The 17249-nt window shown below is 37.2% G+C and overlaps 1 protein-coding gene across 13 annotated transcripts in view; it reads right to left on the reverse strand.

The window, feature by feature from the left end:
• Window positions 1-222: 222 nt before the first annotated feature.
• The window catches only part of PAM (peptidylglycine alpha-amidating monooxygenase), a 121384-nt gene continuing 104357 nt past the window's right edge, over window positions 223-17249 (reverse strand). For 4 of the 13 annotated variants that reach the window (XM_027656830.1, XM_027656824.1, XM_027656828.1 and 1 more), the window contains 10 exons: window positions 13461-13577; window positions 12866-12938; window positions 11360-11567; window positions 10487-10687; window positions 7632-7750; window positions 6538-6637; window positions 5138-5191; window positions 2359-2571; window positions 1552-1608; window positions 223-1040 (listed from right to left, as the gene is read on the reverse strand). In XM_027656830.1, the coding sequence (XP_027512631.1) occupies window positions 856-1040; window positions 1552-1608; window positions 2359-2571; window positions 5138-5191; window positions 6538-6637; window positions 7632-7750; window positions 10487-10687; window positions 11360-11567; window positions 12866-12938; window positions 13461-13577 (1327 nt within the window). In that variant the 3' untranslated portion in view covers window positions 223-855. The remainder of the gene's footprint in view (window positions 1041-1551; window positions 1609-2358; window positions 2572-5137; window positions 5192-6537; window positions 6638-7631; window positions 7751-10486; window positions 10688-11359; window positions 11568-12865; window positions 12939-13460; window positions 13578-17249) is intronic. The other 9 variants (XM_027656831.1, XM_027656825.1, XM_027656821.1 and 6 more) reach the window with 5 other exon arrangements.

The raw sequence follows: 17249 nt of genomic DNA on the forward strand, positions 1-17249 counted from the left end.
TGTTGATTATTAGTCTTAAGAAAAAAACCCAAAAAACCAAACAAAAAATCCCCCTGTGACATAGCAAAATATTTCTTCAGCTTCCATACAAAATAGCATTTTTTTTTCTCTGCTGGTAGAACACATTAGAATTTTTACTCTATTAAGTGGCCTGTGTAACTTTTACAAAAGTTGGATACAAAAAAAAAAGTAAGCAAAAATTCCAATATACACTCCGACAGCTAATGCTCTGCGAATACTTTATTACACAAATTACATTCAGCTTCTCAAAATAGTGTTCTGACAGTGATACAATCTAAAAATAAGACATTCCAGAAACACATCAAGTTAGGAAGAAGAAAAAAATTAAATAGAGACTTTTTTCTTTCCTTCAATGCAATATAATGTTAGTGATTTTAAAAAAATAGAAGAAGACTTAGCAGCTTCATTTTCTTGTGGCACTGTATTTTCTCTGTACTGCAACAGGTTAAGGACGTTGAAGAGGAAAGGCACAAAACAGAAATGGCAACTGAATAATTACGGGAAAACTATTTTGATGAAGCAGATAGTAAGACTTATTTACAAGATCCCCATATTTGATGATAAAATACTACTGCTTTAAATCAGTCCTGCAATTAGAAGACTTTGCTTTATTAAGATGTTCACATAAAAACCAACGGCACTGATATGGAACTTCCATACACTCCTCCACTTAAAAAACATAACCAAACCAAACAAAACTTAAAGGAACCAGTGTACAGCCCCACAGAGACTAGAACAGTTTACAATTAAATACACAAAATCTTAAACGTGCTTAAGGGAAAAGGAATCCGACATTCTGGGTTGATTGTATAATGGAGAACTCAAAGGCTGGTTTCAGGATGATGAAGGTGCTGGTGGGGGTGGAGATGCTGAACACTCTTCCTCAGAATCTGTGCCATCATCTTCATCTTTCTCTTGATCACTCCCCTCTGTGCTCAGTCGGTCAAACCCTTTTCGGCTGTAGCCTTTGTGGCTTGCAAAGAAGTTCCCAAGGTTAATGCCGCCACCACCACCTTTCCCTGTGGAAAGGAAAGGATTTATTACAAGGTTTGTAGGAGGGGAATTAAAATCTATCTACTAACTTAACAGTATAGTGGTGGCCTTCCAGAAACTGTTTTTAAAGATCAGCACGTGATCCACAAACAGTAAGCATCATGACAGAAGAAGGAAATTCATATTTGCAGTAGAAGTTTCAAACTATTTTTTTCAGCATCTATTGTTTCATTAAGTCTTTACAGAGACTACAGGTGTTCCTACTTGTTTGCCCATAGTCTCAAAATGCTTAATTTAATTCACCAGATCCATGACTACTTATTATAGCCACCTCCTTCCCACTGCTAGTGACACATCTTCTTTGGTAGGCAGATAATGACAGATTAAAGGTGTTGTAAAAGATATTTCCAAAACACACCTGACCTTTGCCCACAATCCTTCCTCTGAGAAAGTTCCACCAAATCTGTTATTCAACATGAATACAGAAAATAGCCTCCAGTTACTGCATTTTAAAAGATCTTCAGTGACGAGACTTACCTCTGAGTCTGCCTAAAATTCTGCCTGAACTTGAATCAAGTTTGTGTTCCTCATCAGCTGAAAAATAAGGTAAATTTAAAAAATAAGCTAAACTCCCCAACATACTATGATTAAATAATTATTTTCTGATACGAAGCACAGACATTCAAACAAATCAATCAACAACTCTGAGAAGCGAGTAGTGGCAGTATTGCAGTAGTCCAGAGTGTTAGCATATTTGATATGCTATTTAGCACAACTGATATGCTAAATATCTTTGAATACAAAGAGTCAGGAAGCTGCACGCTGAAATTTTCAAATAAAATACATGAAATTCAGTTGCACAGCCTTGTTAGATTGCTGAATTATTGCTGAATTGTCTACTCTGAATTGTCTACTCTGACCAGTGGCAGAACTGTGTTATTTGTCTCTTCCATGTACATTTTCTTCTCTGGATGAGACTGTCTTGATAAAACAATTTTGTGATACAAAATAAGAAGCGTAGTGATAAAACTTCTATTGCAATTTACCAATTTATGAAAAATAATGTTATTTTACAGTAAGAATTAAGAACAAATTTACACTGCTTATAAGTACCAATTAAAGCTGTGGGAGCAATGGATGAAAGTGCTTGAGATGCACTACTAAAGGCACAGGGGGATGCAGGTGTTGTGTGCACATGATTCTTAGTTCATGTGCAACACCTCTGCAGCTGTTTAGGAGGGCAAAGGGAGAGTAAGATTCTCTCTTCACACTGTCATCCCTCAGTGTTCAGCAAATGTTTTGAACTGGAATAATAAAAGCTTATTCTCTAAAACAGTTACTCACAGTTACCTCCATAGACAGTTGTCTTCCTCCACCGAATAAATATTAAAATTGCCAGCAGGACAACAACAGGGATAATTAGAAGAGTTGTAATAAGGACAAAGGAAACTCCAGTGCTGCTGGCCTGTTGGACCAAGGGTTGTTTATCCGCATCCTTTAGAGAGTGTGTTGATTCTGGCTTGTTTTTCAATCTTGCTTCTGCAACTGCTTCTGATTCTTTAAAAAGAAAGCAATTTCTGTATGTAACCCATATGCATCAAGCTACACAGAATAAGGCGTTATAGGAAAGATCAAGCTAGTTGAGTAAGTGTTGAGTAACAAGGAAACAAAAGACAAACCCTTACAGAGACATTTTTGGCTCTTGCTCTTGTTATCCCAAATATAAAGCAGGGAGAGTCTGAATGATACCTCTCACTAGCAAAGATTCCCTCCCCTCTTCTCAAGTGGGGAAAGGAGAGGTGTCAGAGACAGTTTTGTCTTAAAAAGCATTCATCATTTAAAATACAAGAAATTCCTCCAAAGATCTACTTTTGAAATAGGTGTGTGGTGTAGTATCAATTAAATATCTCCTTTTGATAATAACACTTCCATAAAAAATATGGAAAGCTAGTATATACAGAACAGAAAAGTTTAAAGTTCTTCTTAATAAAACTGTGACAAAGGGTTAAATTTTCACCACTGTTACATCTCAAGAAAGAACTTCGGTTCTGTAAATCTGGAGAGCTCTTGAACACTGCATCCAGTCATTCCTGACTAATTTTTTAACTCTCCACCTACAAGGAGGAAAACTATTTCAGAAAAAACCTTTATGCCGTATTTGTGTATCACATGCCTTGTGATAACTTTGAGCAAGTAAAACTGCCCAGCTATATATTTTGATGTTGGACTGAACAGCATGTCTTAACAAGCAGCTGCGTCACAAACACCCTCTGAATCAAATCTGTTTTGATTCTGTATCAAAATTAAAATGAAGTTCTATTTTGAAAGAACAGCAAAAGCTTCAATTTGCACTCAACATCAATACAACTAGAACAATATCACTGTTATTACAAGTACCAGGATAACAATGACACAGTGGAAACACACTGTCTGTTTAAGTAGTAGTTATAGCCAAGGAAAATTTTCCTCCACCATCTTGGGCAAATCTATGGTTTTCCACATATTTTCCCCCATGTCACAGCAATACAAGCATTAGTGACAGTCTGTCAACCAGGATGCTGTGAGAGTGCAGGCCACTCCTGCCCATTTATTAAGCAGAGGCTGCCACAAAGTCCATTGGCTCTTTTCTTCCAGTGGAGTTGAAAGATGTTAATTTCAGTCTACCTACTCTGATCAGTTTTAGAGATTGTTACTTAAAACATTTTTCTCACCCTGGTGATAATACTGTATTTTTAATCTGTGACATTAGGAGGGTCAGCTAAAGAAAGCCAAAAAAGCATTAATATATCCCTGCATATACAGCGTGCTGTAATGCCAGCACTTCCCTCTTTAGTGCTTCAGGTGGGTTCATATACCAACAGAGATAAAATAAAAGATTAACAGTTTTGGCAGTAAAGATTTCATCGTTTCATAAGGTTAGCCTTCCTGATTCTACTTTCCCAGGCAACTATCAGCAAGACGAGAGGGCGTGGTCTCAAGTTGTGCCAGGGGAGGTTTAGGTTAGATATTAGAAAGAATTTCTTTACAGAGAGGGTAGTCAGACACTGGAATAGGCTGCCAGGGAAGTACTGGATTCTCCGTCCTTGGAGATTTTTAAGAAGAGACTGGATGTGGCACTTAGTGCCATGGTCTAGCAACTGCAGTAGTAGTGGATCAAGGGTTGGACTTGATGATCTCAGAGGTCCCTTCCAACCCAGCTGATTCTATGATTCTATGATTTATTCTATATGCTTTGAATTGGCAATTGGGATATTTTGGTACCTTCCTCTGTCCGCATATACGTGGCTAAAGCAAACTACACAAGCTCTGAATTTAACCAAAGAAAACCAGTTAAGAACATACGAACAATTTATAAAAGCTTTTATAAATAGTACCATAGCCTGGTACTGGTTTTCTGAAAGGCAAATGAACTTTTCCCTTTCAACATAAAAGACCTATGTAACAGAATACAAATGGCTGAAATTACTTTTCATCTACGTGAATTGCTATTTTACTTTTGTATTTCTTTATCTCCTAATATAGTTTCTACATGGTTTTCTTTCCATTTTTCTTCTTTGTTTTTTTTCTTTTTCTTAGTTTTCATGCAGATAAATTAAGAAAAAAGAATACTAAATCTATGGTAACAAATCTAAATAGAAAAAATGGTATTTCTTGACATATGGTGTGACTGGCAAGGCTACGTACTGAAAGACTGTACAAAAAGATAAACCAATTGTCACTTCAAATAACGCTTTTTTGGTGGTTAAGGGTTGTGGAGCAGGGGGGAGGGTGATGGGGAGTAACTATCACGGTTATATTTCAGAGTTATTTCTGCATCTAAGGGAGTTTCCATAGATACCAATCTGGACCATACCAGATGGTGGTATGGAATTAATCCACCAGTTAAATTTTTATCTTAGTATCTGTGAAGCACTTGTCATCACCGAAAATGAAATGTTTAGATTGGCTGTAAAATGGCAGCTACCAGGTAACACTGTTACAAGCTGCTTTCCAGAGCCTCCTATGCCAACTCATGAAAACGAAACAGTCAAACAGTTAGCATTTTTCCCCTCCAACTTGGCAGAACCAGCCCTAGTCTCTGTGAACACACTCATTCCTTCATTTCATTATGAATCAGACTAACCTTTTATTTCCTGTACCTCAATACCAGCCTTTTTAACTGACCGATGTTCCACTTCTGTAAAACAAAATCATTCTTCAGGACAACTGACATTTCAGAAGGACAGTCAGTGACATTTTTCTGCTAGCTTTCTCAAAGGTACAGCACAATCCTACAGTAAACAATCCCATCAGCACCAAGGAGAGTAAATATAAACCATTCAATAGCTCACAAGCCATGGGAAAAGAAGAAAGACCTTGATTCATGAAAGGTGCTTGCAATAATCAACTCATGCACCACAGAGACATTTTATGGGTATGTCTAAAGGTTCAGGGATTTCCACAAAAATAAAACTGTTCATTATAATCAAAATCACAATGGATTAAAGGCTGGTTGAATTCAGGTTTCTTAGCTACTTCAGTTTTATACTGCAGCAAAAACTAAAAAGAAAATTATATACAAGGACTTCTCTCATCAAACCTGTAATACTTCCATGATTTTTTTATTCTCATGTTTCTCTGAATAAAAGCCTAGGAGTGTTCTTGTTCAGTTTACTAGATGTGGAAAAAACAACATCCACTCAGAATTACAGTTTATCTGGTCCAGTCTCCTGTTATTAAGTGCCGTTGATACCAGATGCCCCAAAGGAAAATCCATGAATTATAAACAGACAAACACTGAATAACTAGCTTAGTCATTTATAGCAGCAGACTCATATTGGATGACTAACATCCTGAAGCCTAAGGCTTTATCTATCTCATACATTTTTTATCCCATATAATGTAGCAGTGGATTATATTTTTATTCCTGTAAAACATACAACCCCTCTCTGAATTCTACTAAACTGATGTCTGACTAATCAGGTCCCTCCCCCTGAAGTCAGGCTGCTTGCCTTAGGGGTTACTAGATTAACACTGGTAAATGTTTCTTCTGTGTGGAAATAGGACTTCAAATTATACTAGAACAATTTTCTAATGATAAGTACTCCCAATGAAATGAATACAAACTTCAAGTTGACTTATGTCTTCACTTCATCCCCTGGGAGTTTTCTATATGATAATCTCAAAGGAAGCAGTTGAATTCTAAGCAAACGATACACTGAAATTACCAAAATGTTTTTGTTTAAGCAGGTACCGACATGACAAGGGACAGATCTAGCATGAGGCAAATGCATTTTAATCCCTTCTGTGACAAACGAACCCATGTGTTTGGGACTCTTCTTTGTCAGACCATTCAGCAATGCTGAAGGATGGTCTTCTAATGAAAGCTGAGCAGCAGCACACAACTTCTGCAGGAAGAGTTTGTAGTATAACTAAATCACTGTCACTAAGCCACTAGGTTCTTGGCCAGTGACACCAGGTAAGTGGTACTGACCCGAAGATACAAAATGTGAAGCTGTGACATTAAGAACAAAAAGAACATACTTTCTGTGGATGCAAACTTCCACACGGCTCTGGCATGAACATCTCCAACGAACACTGTTCTGTCTTCTGAAGCAACAATATCATGTGGCATCTCAAAGCTCTGTGAAGACAAGCAGTCACAGGTCACCCGTAAGTGTCTACATGCTCATGAGGTCTCCTTAACCCTGAACTTGAGACTGGTCATATTCATCCTTCCTTGGACTGGAAAATGCAGCAAGTGCTGGTGTGGAGGCCTAACATATGTGAAAGGAGAGGGATTCCATTCCTATTGAATGTTTGCCTTCTCCAGGGATAAAGACATGGAGATTATTTGATGTACTAATGCTAAAAAAATTTCTATTTTAATAATGTTTCTATTCATAATATTGCACTCAGTTTTATCCTGTGACATACACATTTTCAAAAATAATCTTGGTTTGAAGCCCAAATATTTAGTTTTTCTTGGAGTTTATATGCAACACAGCTATTTCCTACATACTCAGAAAAAATAACTCTCAGTAATATAATTTAAAACTGGACTGCAAATAAAGAGTGTACGTGTTACCCACAAGTGGGAATATTAACATTCATTCTTTAGTCTAAGAGCATGTATGAAAATGAGATTAAAAAAACCCCATAATTTTTATGTACAATATCGTATGAAGGATATTTAGCCTTAACTTCCACACTAGTATTCTGTAAAAAAGGGATGTAACCATATAGTTGTATATTAACACTGCTTAGGAATATGCTCTACTTTTTGACAAATTACTAGCATCTAAATATATATGTATTTCAATTCCTTCATTATTCTCTTAAATTAGCTTTTAAGAATGTCTGGAAGCAATTAAGTAGGCTTATTCTGACTGAAGGCATTATCTGTAGGAATCATCTTGAGGGTATATAATTTTCAAATGTATACCACATGTAGAAACTAAGACCCAAAACTCTACTGTCTTTATTAAATTAGTATTATAAAGAATTCCATTTGAATACCTTATATTATAAAACACCTTATTTCCTGCAGTAGTCTTATGAAAGTTGGAAAAGTAGGATGTTACCAATGTTCTCATATATATAACTATATGCAACAGGTACTCTGTGTAATACTCTACCTTTCTAAGTGGAATGAAAAAATCAATTATTTCTCCAGTAGAGAAGTTCATCACAAATCCTTGCACTGGTTCTGCCTCTCCAGGATAAGGCATTCCATTAACTGCGAAGAGGAGACCACCTGCAACAACATACACTTGCCTTAGAACCCACACGCAGTAAACTGCAGTGAAGATGAGCTGTAATAGTTTAGATGAGAAAAAGTCTCTCTAAGAGACAGAAAAGTAACTCAACAGGAAACTAAACTGCCAGAGGAAAGACAAGTGAGGTATAACACTTGAAAGTCTGCCACTTAAGAGATGTACATTTAGTCCAAACGAGAAGAATAAGCAAAGTAAAATTTTACAGATTGGTTAAATGTACAAGGAATGTGAAAGTGTTAAAAAATAATTTGAAGAATACTTTCCTAAGGATGGTTGATCTGAGAGGCAGAAGTTCTTTCAATGCATCAAGAGCAGAAAGTCAGCTTGGGAATCACTGGGACCACAAGAGGAAAAGGTGTGAAAGGGGGACTCAGGGATTAGAGGCCTGTGGCAAAGAAGCTGGTTTTAAGCAGACTTTTTTCTGTTTAATATGTTGGGAAGATTATGACACTCATTTTATTTCCTAGCAAAGAGGTCAGAGAAGCCAGCTCAACTGGAAGGATATATGCAAAAGGTATTGGACAAGTTGGAGGTTAATAATTCACCAGGTTTAGATGGTATTCACTCAAATTCAGAAGGAAGCCAAATGGGAAATCACAGACCTTAGGACAAATTAAGTAAACCAGCACTGCAAACAGCTATTCCTCCAGAAGACTAAAAGAATGCTGAATTAATGTTCACCTACAAGAAGGACTCAAAAGGGTGCCTGTTAACGCACATTAACAATTCTGGCTTCCATCTCCACTAAGATGGTAGAATCCATAAAGAAGAGTAAGACATGGGCACGTGTGGCCTGTCAGAAACAAGCTCATTCAGCTTCTCTAAGGATTACGCCTCAGCTCTGAACAGGGAGAAAAACACAGAGCTAAAGCAGATTCTGCAGTCATACTTCGATTTTCAGAAAATACTTGGCAAGGTAGTGCATCAGAGGTTATTAATGAATGTGAGTTATCACAGGGCTGAATGAAAGATCCATTAATGAACAGGAAGCAAAGAACAGAGCTTACAGGCAGAGTTCATATAATTCTTCAGGACAGAGAAGTCTGAATAGTGTGATTTTGCAGAGATCACAGTCAGAAACAATTTTATTCAATAGTCTTCATCAGTGACCAGAAAAATGGGATGACCAATGAAATCACCCAGTCTGAGGAAGATACTGAGTTCTGCAGAGTAGTCAAAAGCTTGATGATGCTGAGAAAGTCTGGAAAGACTTTTTATAAGTGAGTTGTCAAAAAAAGGGGCAGAAGAGCTTCAGCAAAGACAAGTATGAAGTGATTCTTTTGCAAAAAAGTAATTTAAATCATGCCTATGTGATGTTTAAGCTTGGAACTGGCAGCTACAGCTCAGAAGAGACATCTCCAAGTCACTACTGAAACATTTCTCAAATCTCTGGCTCCACATACAGTGTCAGCCAAAATTTCAATAGAATGTCTGACATCCTGAGAAAGAAAATTAGGAATGGAAGGGACAGTTGTGTCACTATGCAAAAGCTCAGCATGCCCACATCTTGAGTACTGAGTGTTATCCTGCATCTCAAGGAGGTCCCAATGAAGCTGAAGATGCAAGAAGAGAAAGGCAACTACAACACTCAAGGGGCTGAAGCAATTAAATGGCTTATGAGGAGGGACGAAGGTGGGATGGGGTTCTTCGGTTTGAAGAGGATAAGTCAAGTTGAAGAGGCATCAGATTTGGTGAGTGTGGAACTGTTATTCAACTCCCAAATACTGGGACTCAGAAGCACTCAATGAAACTAGGTCACTTTTTCATATTAAAAAAAAATAAAGTAGGTAATGAACTTCTGGAGCCTGTAACCACAGAAGGCCAATGAGCCAGACAGTACAAGTCAGTTCAAAATGAGATTAAGAAAACTCATGGGCAATAGCTCTATAGAAAGATACTATGAAGACAAAGTCAGAGTCTACGTCCTAGCACTGCTAAATAAAGGGCTTGTGGATGCATGCTGAGTAGGAGAGGAATGGACCACAAAATGCAGCCAGGTTTACACATCCTCCTCAGAATGCCTCTTTTGCTCCCACCATCAGAGACAGAGCCAGGGGTATCAAGTATCTCCTCTAGCACAGTGTTTTTTTACATTCTTGGCAGATGCAAAAGAGATAACCCTGATATTAAATCTGAGGAATCAGGAGCCAGACATGCCAAAATTCTTTATCCAGTTTTTAACATTTACATTACTTTTAGAATCAGTATTAAAATCTAATCTCAAAACTTAATACAGTAATTGTAATCTAAACTGTGATATTAAACCTACAATTTTTTCAAACTGTTTGCTTTCAGTTTTTCTGTTTCATGAAACCCAAAACCTTTCCTGGTAATTTGGAACATTTTAATTTTTTTTCTCTTCAGTGGAGTTTGAAATGAATATTTTAAAATGTTATTGTTAGTAATAATATGCTATTATTAACTAATTGACTGTGCAGTCACCAGGAACCAACAAGATCATCTGTTTGTTGACATCACATTTAGGGAGTCTAATCAGTCATTTCTCAGAAGCAGAGATTATATGTAAGCTTCCCCCATCTGCAAGTAGGAAAACAGGTAGTTCTCAAATTTTCCATTGCATCAGGTCTAATTTGAAAGAGAATTAATATCTGCCCTAAGATAACATGACAGCACTCTTCATGAAATAACGCTGAAACACTCTGACATCCTGGCACAGGAAATACTTGAAATCTGAAGAACAGGAAGAAGATTACCTGGAACATATGAAACTGCAAACAACTCTCTTCCAAACGATTTGTGTTTGATCTCTCTTGTGAACTCCCCGGTCTCTAATTTGAAGCACTGAATTCGACCATTTTCCCGGTCTGCAACGCACAGCTGACTGAAGTCAGGGATCAGGGCTAAGCTGTGGGGGATATGAAACTGTCCAGGTCTGGATCTGCCTAGAGAAGACTCTGCAATACAAAAGATCCAGGTTTGTGTTAAAGTATGCACTGAAATGATCAGTTTTCCTTAGAAACAGCAGAATGACAAATAAGGCAATATAGCACCAGGAAAAGACCAAGGTCGGCTTGCTTTCTTCTCCAGCACTTTTACTGTTTTAGGTAGATAAATCATGGTAGCCTACTGCAGTTTCTTTGTAAATCCTGAATTTATGAATTTGCTATTTCTCTATAATATTCAACATAGTTTAATGCCTGATACATAAATCTGAGTCAGGCAGAAATGTAATTATTCATAAAACTTAAAATAGATGGAATCATGACATAAATCTTGCAAAAATGATAAAGGCTTGTATTATTTTATTAAATGTTTAAGAAAAAAAATTACTTTTGTTAAAGTCAGACCTTTTTCTTGATAGGACATGCCAGTGCTCATACTGAAAGCAAGCTAAAAAATTCCCACTTCTTAATCTCAGTAAATATATAACTACTAAAAGTAGCTGTATGAAGAGCCGAGAGAAAATCTGAATGCAATGACAAGGCTGAAATTCAGGTGAGGCCTGGAAGGTATTTCAGTAATAGAAATTCGTTAAAAAAATTAACAGTAACATCAGCAATCTTGTGGTTCATGATGAGTTTGTGGTAACAGCAGCATGGGTAAAGTGTCAAGAGCTCTGACTGTACCTTCTCCCCACTGCATCACGTACAGTCCATCTGGAGAGAACTGAATAATTCGGCTGTTACAGTAGCCATCAGAGACATAAATGCTGCCAGTGATTGGATCCACGGCCACATCAGTTGGTTGACAGAAATGATTTCTGTCACTTCCTGGTTGCAAAGCCACTCCCAAGGTCAGTAATGGTTCTTTGCCTTCTGTTCCCAGTTTGAAAACCTTTTTTTTTCAGTCAACAGGAAAAGAGAAGAGGTTTCAGTTATGGTAGGTGAAATCTAAGAGGAATGACTGTCTAGGGAAAAATATCTATCACTGTGTATAAAGTAAATTTATATACCAAACATAATCTTAATATATTGACTATAATACATATTACCAGTTTGTCAACAGTGTGGATTCTAGAAAATTTCTGCTTAAAATATAATTCTGCTGTCATTACAAAGTAAATGAGCTAGTTTCACATTCTACTTTTAAGTACATCAATAAGCAAAAGATGCAGCAGAAAAACTCAGAGGGGTCTTTACAGGCTTGAGAGGGGCCCATGTGAACCTTGTGAAGTTCCATGACACCAAATGCAATGTCCTGCACCTGTGCTGGGGCAGTCCCAACCAAAAAATACAGGCTGGGCAGAGAATGGATTGAGAGCAGCCCTGAAGAGAAGGTGTTGGTTGGCCAGAAACTCAACACAAGTTAGCAGCGTGCACTTGCAGCCCAGAAAGGCAACTATGTCCTGGGCTGCATCCAAAGCACTGTGGGCAGCAGGTCAAGGGAGGGGATTCTCCCTCTCTACTCTGCTCTGGTGAGACTCCATCTGCAGTGCCGCATCCAGCTCTGGGGCCCCAACAGAAAAAGCACACTGATCTGTTGGAGCAGGTCCAGATGAAGCCACAAAGATGATCAGAGGGATGGAGCACCTCTTGTATAAGGACAGGCTGAGTTAGGTTTGTTCAGCCTGGAGAAGAGAAAGCTTTGGGAAGACTTTATAGCACCTGCCAGTACTTAAAGGGGCTCCTTCCACTATACTTCAAAGAGACCTGGAAAGGGACTTTTCACAAGGACATACAGGGACAGGAGAAGGGGGAATGGCTTTAAAATGAAAGAGAGTAGATTTAGATTGGATATCATGAAGAAATTCTTTACTGTGAGGGTGGTGAGGCACTGGAACAGGCTGCCCAGAGAAGCTGTGGATATCCCATCCCAGAAAGTGTTCAAGGACAGGTTGGATGGAGTTTTGAGCAACCTGGTCTACTGGATGGTGAGGGTGGAATGAGGTGAACTTTAAGGTCCCTTCAACCCAGGTCATTCTATGATTCTATGATTTCTACATTCTATGTCCATGTAACAAATTATTCAATAAGATTATATTCCATGAAGTGCACAGGGGTGAATTTCTGCAGGCATATTCAAATGTTATTCTTAACAGGTTTAGATAAGCAATTTATGTTAAATCTCTAGGAAAACAAAAACACTTTTTTGTGAAATATTAAGGTCCTGGTACTAAAGTTTCAGACACATACCTGATGAAGGGCTACATCAGTGACCCAGTAGTTACCATTTTTATCTATACTCAAACCATGTGGTAAATAAAATCTGCAAGCGCAAATATAGAAGAAACAAATATAGAAGAACAAAGTTAAAATCATTTTTATGGAAGAAAATTATACAGATAAGAAGATTTCACTTTTTACCTACAGATCAAAAAATGCTGTACAAAATAACTACAGTTAATATTTAATGAAAAACACAGCTTTACAGGATAGAATTTTCTTGACAAGAGTGTCTCAGCTTGAAATTCAGTTGATTTCTAGCATCTCACTCAGGCTACCTTGGCATCTATGAGGACAATGTACAATACTCATGAGCTCGGCTTTCTGTTCATCTGGCTGGTAGATTAAATTGTATGAATTACTAGAAAGAAGAGGAAGTAAAGGTGGGAAATTACTTCTATTAGTTGTTTATTTTATATTCATTTATTTATTTATTTACATAAACTCAGAGGCTATAACTGTACAATGTAATATAAACCACATCAAAATGGGTTTAGGAACTCTTTGGTGTAAAATATACAGAAATATTAGTTCAATTAATAAAAGCAAAAAAACCCAAACTTACAGACTGTTGCCTGTGGAATGGAGCAGTTTTGCATTACTTGGATTCAGCACAAGAATTGTGTTCTGTTCAATTGGTCCAAGACCTCTTTGTTGATAAACAAATTTGCTGTCAAAAGAACTACACAAAAACAGTGGCATAGGAAGCCAGCATTAGAAAAATATACATACAACTTATGAAAGTCGAGTTTTGTAGTTCAATTCCAGTGGGGGGTTATTGGATTGGTTTTTTCTTTAGATAGAAGCCTTATTACATCACTGTATGATTGCAAGAGTTAATAGCATTGTATGTCTGCATTTCCTACTGAGGTTATGACTTCCAAACTAAAGGAGCACTGAATCAACACAGCAAGAATTAAGAAAATCAACAATTAAAACTCCTCTTTTTTTTTTTTTTTCTCCAATTCTTTGCTGTGGTAAACCTGAAATGGAAAATCCAACCACGTAGCCTCAGAAAAAAAATATAACTCATGACCAAGGCATAAGTGCCAGTAAAACCAGGTATCCTTTGTGCCATCTAAGGCAATGTGTACCTGTTAGTGTGTTTTTTGCTTTTTCTCTTTTCAAACACAGTTCAATATTTTGTTAGAGCTTCCTAGGACAAGATTCAGGTCTTATGGTTCTTATCCTTCTCTGAGTATGCTTACAGAAGATTATAGGATATGATGTGTATTTCTCCTACCCCCACAACACTATACTCAATTTTCAGGGTACCTGGAAAATATTAATAAACAACATTTAAGCATGTCACTATTTCAGACATAAGGAACCAGGACTAACTTTCTAGAAGACATTTACTAGGCACAAAAGTATCATACTTCCAAAAATATAGTTTCTGTGCCCTTACAGAGAAGTTGGCTATTACTCTAACCTGTTAAAAAATACATTCAGCGTTTTGTGAAGATAAACAGAGTGTAAAATATGTTGAACAAAATTTAAGTCTAAATATTAGAAAATGGTATTTGACTGTGGATGACAAATGCATGAATACAAGACATACTTCCCACTCCCACCTTGTATTTTTAAATACATTTGTTAATCTCAAGAGAAATCCAGCTATGATTGATGCTACACGGTAAACAAGAATATACTTTGCAGTCACAGAGAAGCCTATGAATAAAGCTATTAAAATGATATATTGTACAGTTCTAGCAGCTTCACATTTCCATAGCATTAAATATTTATATGTCTAGAATTTTTAATGTGGAAAAGCAATATTGGCTTCATATATAACCAGACAAATCTATGACACGATGTGTTTAAGCTTGTGCATAGGCCATGATTAAAAAATAATATTTAGATATTGCCATTACTTATTGTAACTATTTGTAACTATTTAATTTCTGGAAGAAACCACTTCTGATAGAATCCTTTTTTTACTACGAATGGTTAAGCCCAAGGTGAGTTACTAAAACTCTTTACTGACTTCTCCTAAACACTCTGCCATCATGCTATAGGGAGACATTGGATTAACGGTACTGGCACACAATGGCCTACTGGTGTGTACCTGCTTGTTTGACGACAATTGTTTTATTCTTTACCATCAATGACAGTAATCTGCCATAACAAGTTCTCTCGGTTTTAAACAGTTTTATTTTAAAAGGAGTCCAACACTGGTAAGGACTTGCTGTAGGTATGAATGACCACAACTGGAGAACCAACACCGCACAGACTGAACTAATCTTATTTTAATCTACACAGACAACCACAGAAAAGAATATCAGTGATGGCAGGTATTGTACAAAAAAAAAACCAACCAGAAAACACCGTTGTATCTCTGGAGAACTGACTATCTAGACAACTTAAAATAATTATTGGCTTTCCTTGTTATGATTTCAGTTCTTAGTAACACTGCTGTCCAGTCTTCTATTCCCAGTTCTCCTGGGAACTGAGTGCTGTCAGTGTAAATAAGAGATTGTAAGGTATGTTATGCAAAGAAAGCCTAGTGAACTCTGAAATGAGTTTTTGGGAGTGATCTTCCATGCATCTTCTCCTAGAAAGGAAGTCTGACAGGGAGGACAATTGGTATGCTACAGAATCACAGTCACTCTTCCTCCCAGCACTTGAGACCAATTTCCAGGCAGTCAATGTTCCTTTTTTTTAACTGACAAATAAAAACACAAACAATGCTGACTACTTCTAGCTTAAAAGGACCAAGATCAAAACCAAGATCAAGACCAGAATAACTGAACACCTTACTATTACATGTCATATTGCTCTGCATCATGGTTTTCTAATAGGTTCTAAACTTTGATATTGAAGGACAAGTAAAATCTGCTGCATATTTCACTGTTTCCAATTTCAAACCTCAGTGTAATCCCACAGTTATGTTTCTACTTCTCAGCTGGCCATTTCATACTAATACAAACAAATTATTGCTAAATTTACCATCCTTCTGGTGGGCTACCTATTAAATTTAGACAGACCACCTGACCTCATAAAACCTGAAAGCATAACCCTGAGCTCTATTCTTGATCAATATCCATTACCATTGTGGTACTGTGCTTAGCCTGAATTTACCTGCCTATCTTGTTAAGAATGCAGTAACAAGAATGTAGCCCACATTGTTTAATATATTCTTTATAAATTCCATGAAGAGGATATATTTATCATCACAAAATGCAAAATAACTTCCAACTGATTCATTACTTAGACACCTGAATAGTTCTGATTTGTTTCATTCTGCCCAGCACATGCTGCATATAGCAAGGACTGTTCCAAAAGTGAGGAGACAATGTGGTAGAAGAATTTGACTTATTTAAGATGATTTTTTTTTTTTAATCTGGAGCAGAAGAAATGCTACCGCCACTGCAAAGCTGCTACTATATTACAGGGCTTGTCACTGCATAACTGCTTTTCTAAAGCAGACAGAAGTTACCTTGAACGCACAACAGCACATTCAACCAGCTATATTTAGTGAAACAAGGATCTACCTTTTGTGGCAGATGTTAATAATGCCTTGGAAACATTTGTGCATAGCCTAACAGCACAGATAATTTTTGTTTAATTTGCTTCTATACTATGTAGGTGAAGCATTGAAACAGAAAATAAATTCTGGGCTTTCAGGCTATTGATTTATCACATTTATGATTTGGCAAGGAATATTATACTCAATTAACTGTATATTTGCAGCTAATGATAAACGTTGACTTAAAAGCCTCGTAACTTCTTATGCCTCCCCCATACGACTGTCATGATAAACACCTTTCAAATACTAATCTTTTCTTGAAAAATGAGAACACTCATTAGTCCTTCCTTTTTCAGCACAAGCCATGAAAGGGACCCAAAACGATTTCTTATGCCCACAACATACCCAAAGACAAAAAGGGAAGGCTGACTGGGTGAGCACATTTTGTGTGCCTCTTCTCTGTGCCACAAGATATGGAACAACAGCTTAACCACCAACATGTTTTCCCAATACATTTTAAAGTCACCATATTCTGTATAAAACAGTGGGTTTAGTCTAGCTGACTTAAGGGCCCCTACCAACTGATTTACTGTGCTTCACAAAAAGAAATAAAAACCCCTAAAACTTGTGAAAAAAACCTCTCATAAGTTAAGATTTAATGTTTAGTCACCTTTACAGAAGGCCCAAAACAGCAGCTTATCTCACATCTTACAGTGACTGCTGAGGACAAAGCTGAGTTAAGTGAACATGTAGTGCTACTGAGCACAGCTGGTAGGGATGTGGATTTCCAGGCTACAGACCACAACTGTGATCATCTTCTGCACCCACAACTCAAGTTTTGTGCTCTGGATTGTTGCTATACTTCAATTGCCAGACACTCAAAAA

Source organism: Corapipo altera, unplaced genomic scaffold (genome assembly GCF_003945725.1).
Source record: "Corapipo altera isolate COAL_440 unplaced genomic scaffold, ASM394572v1 61281, whole genome shotgun sequence".
Taxonomy (NCBI): domain Eukaryota; kingdom Metazoa; phylum Chordata; class Aves; order Passeriformes; family Pipridae; genus Corapipo; species Corapipo altera.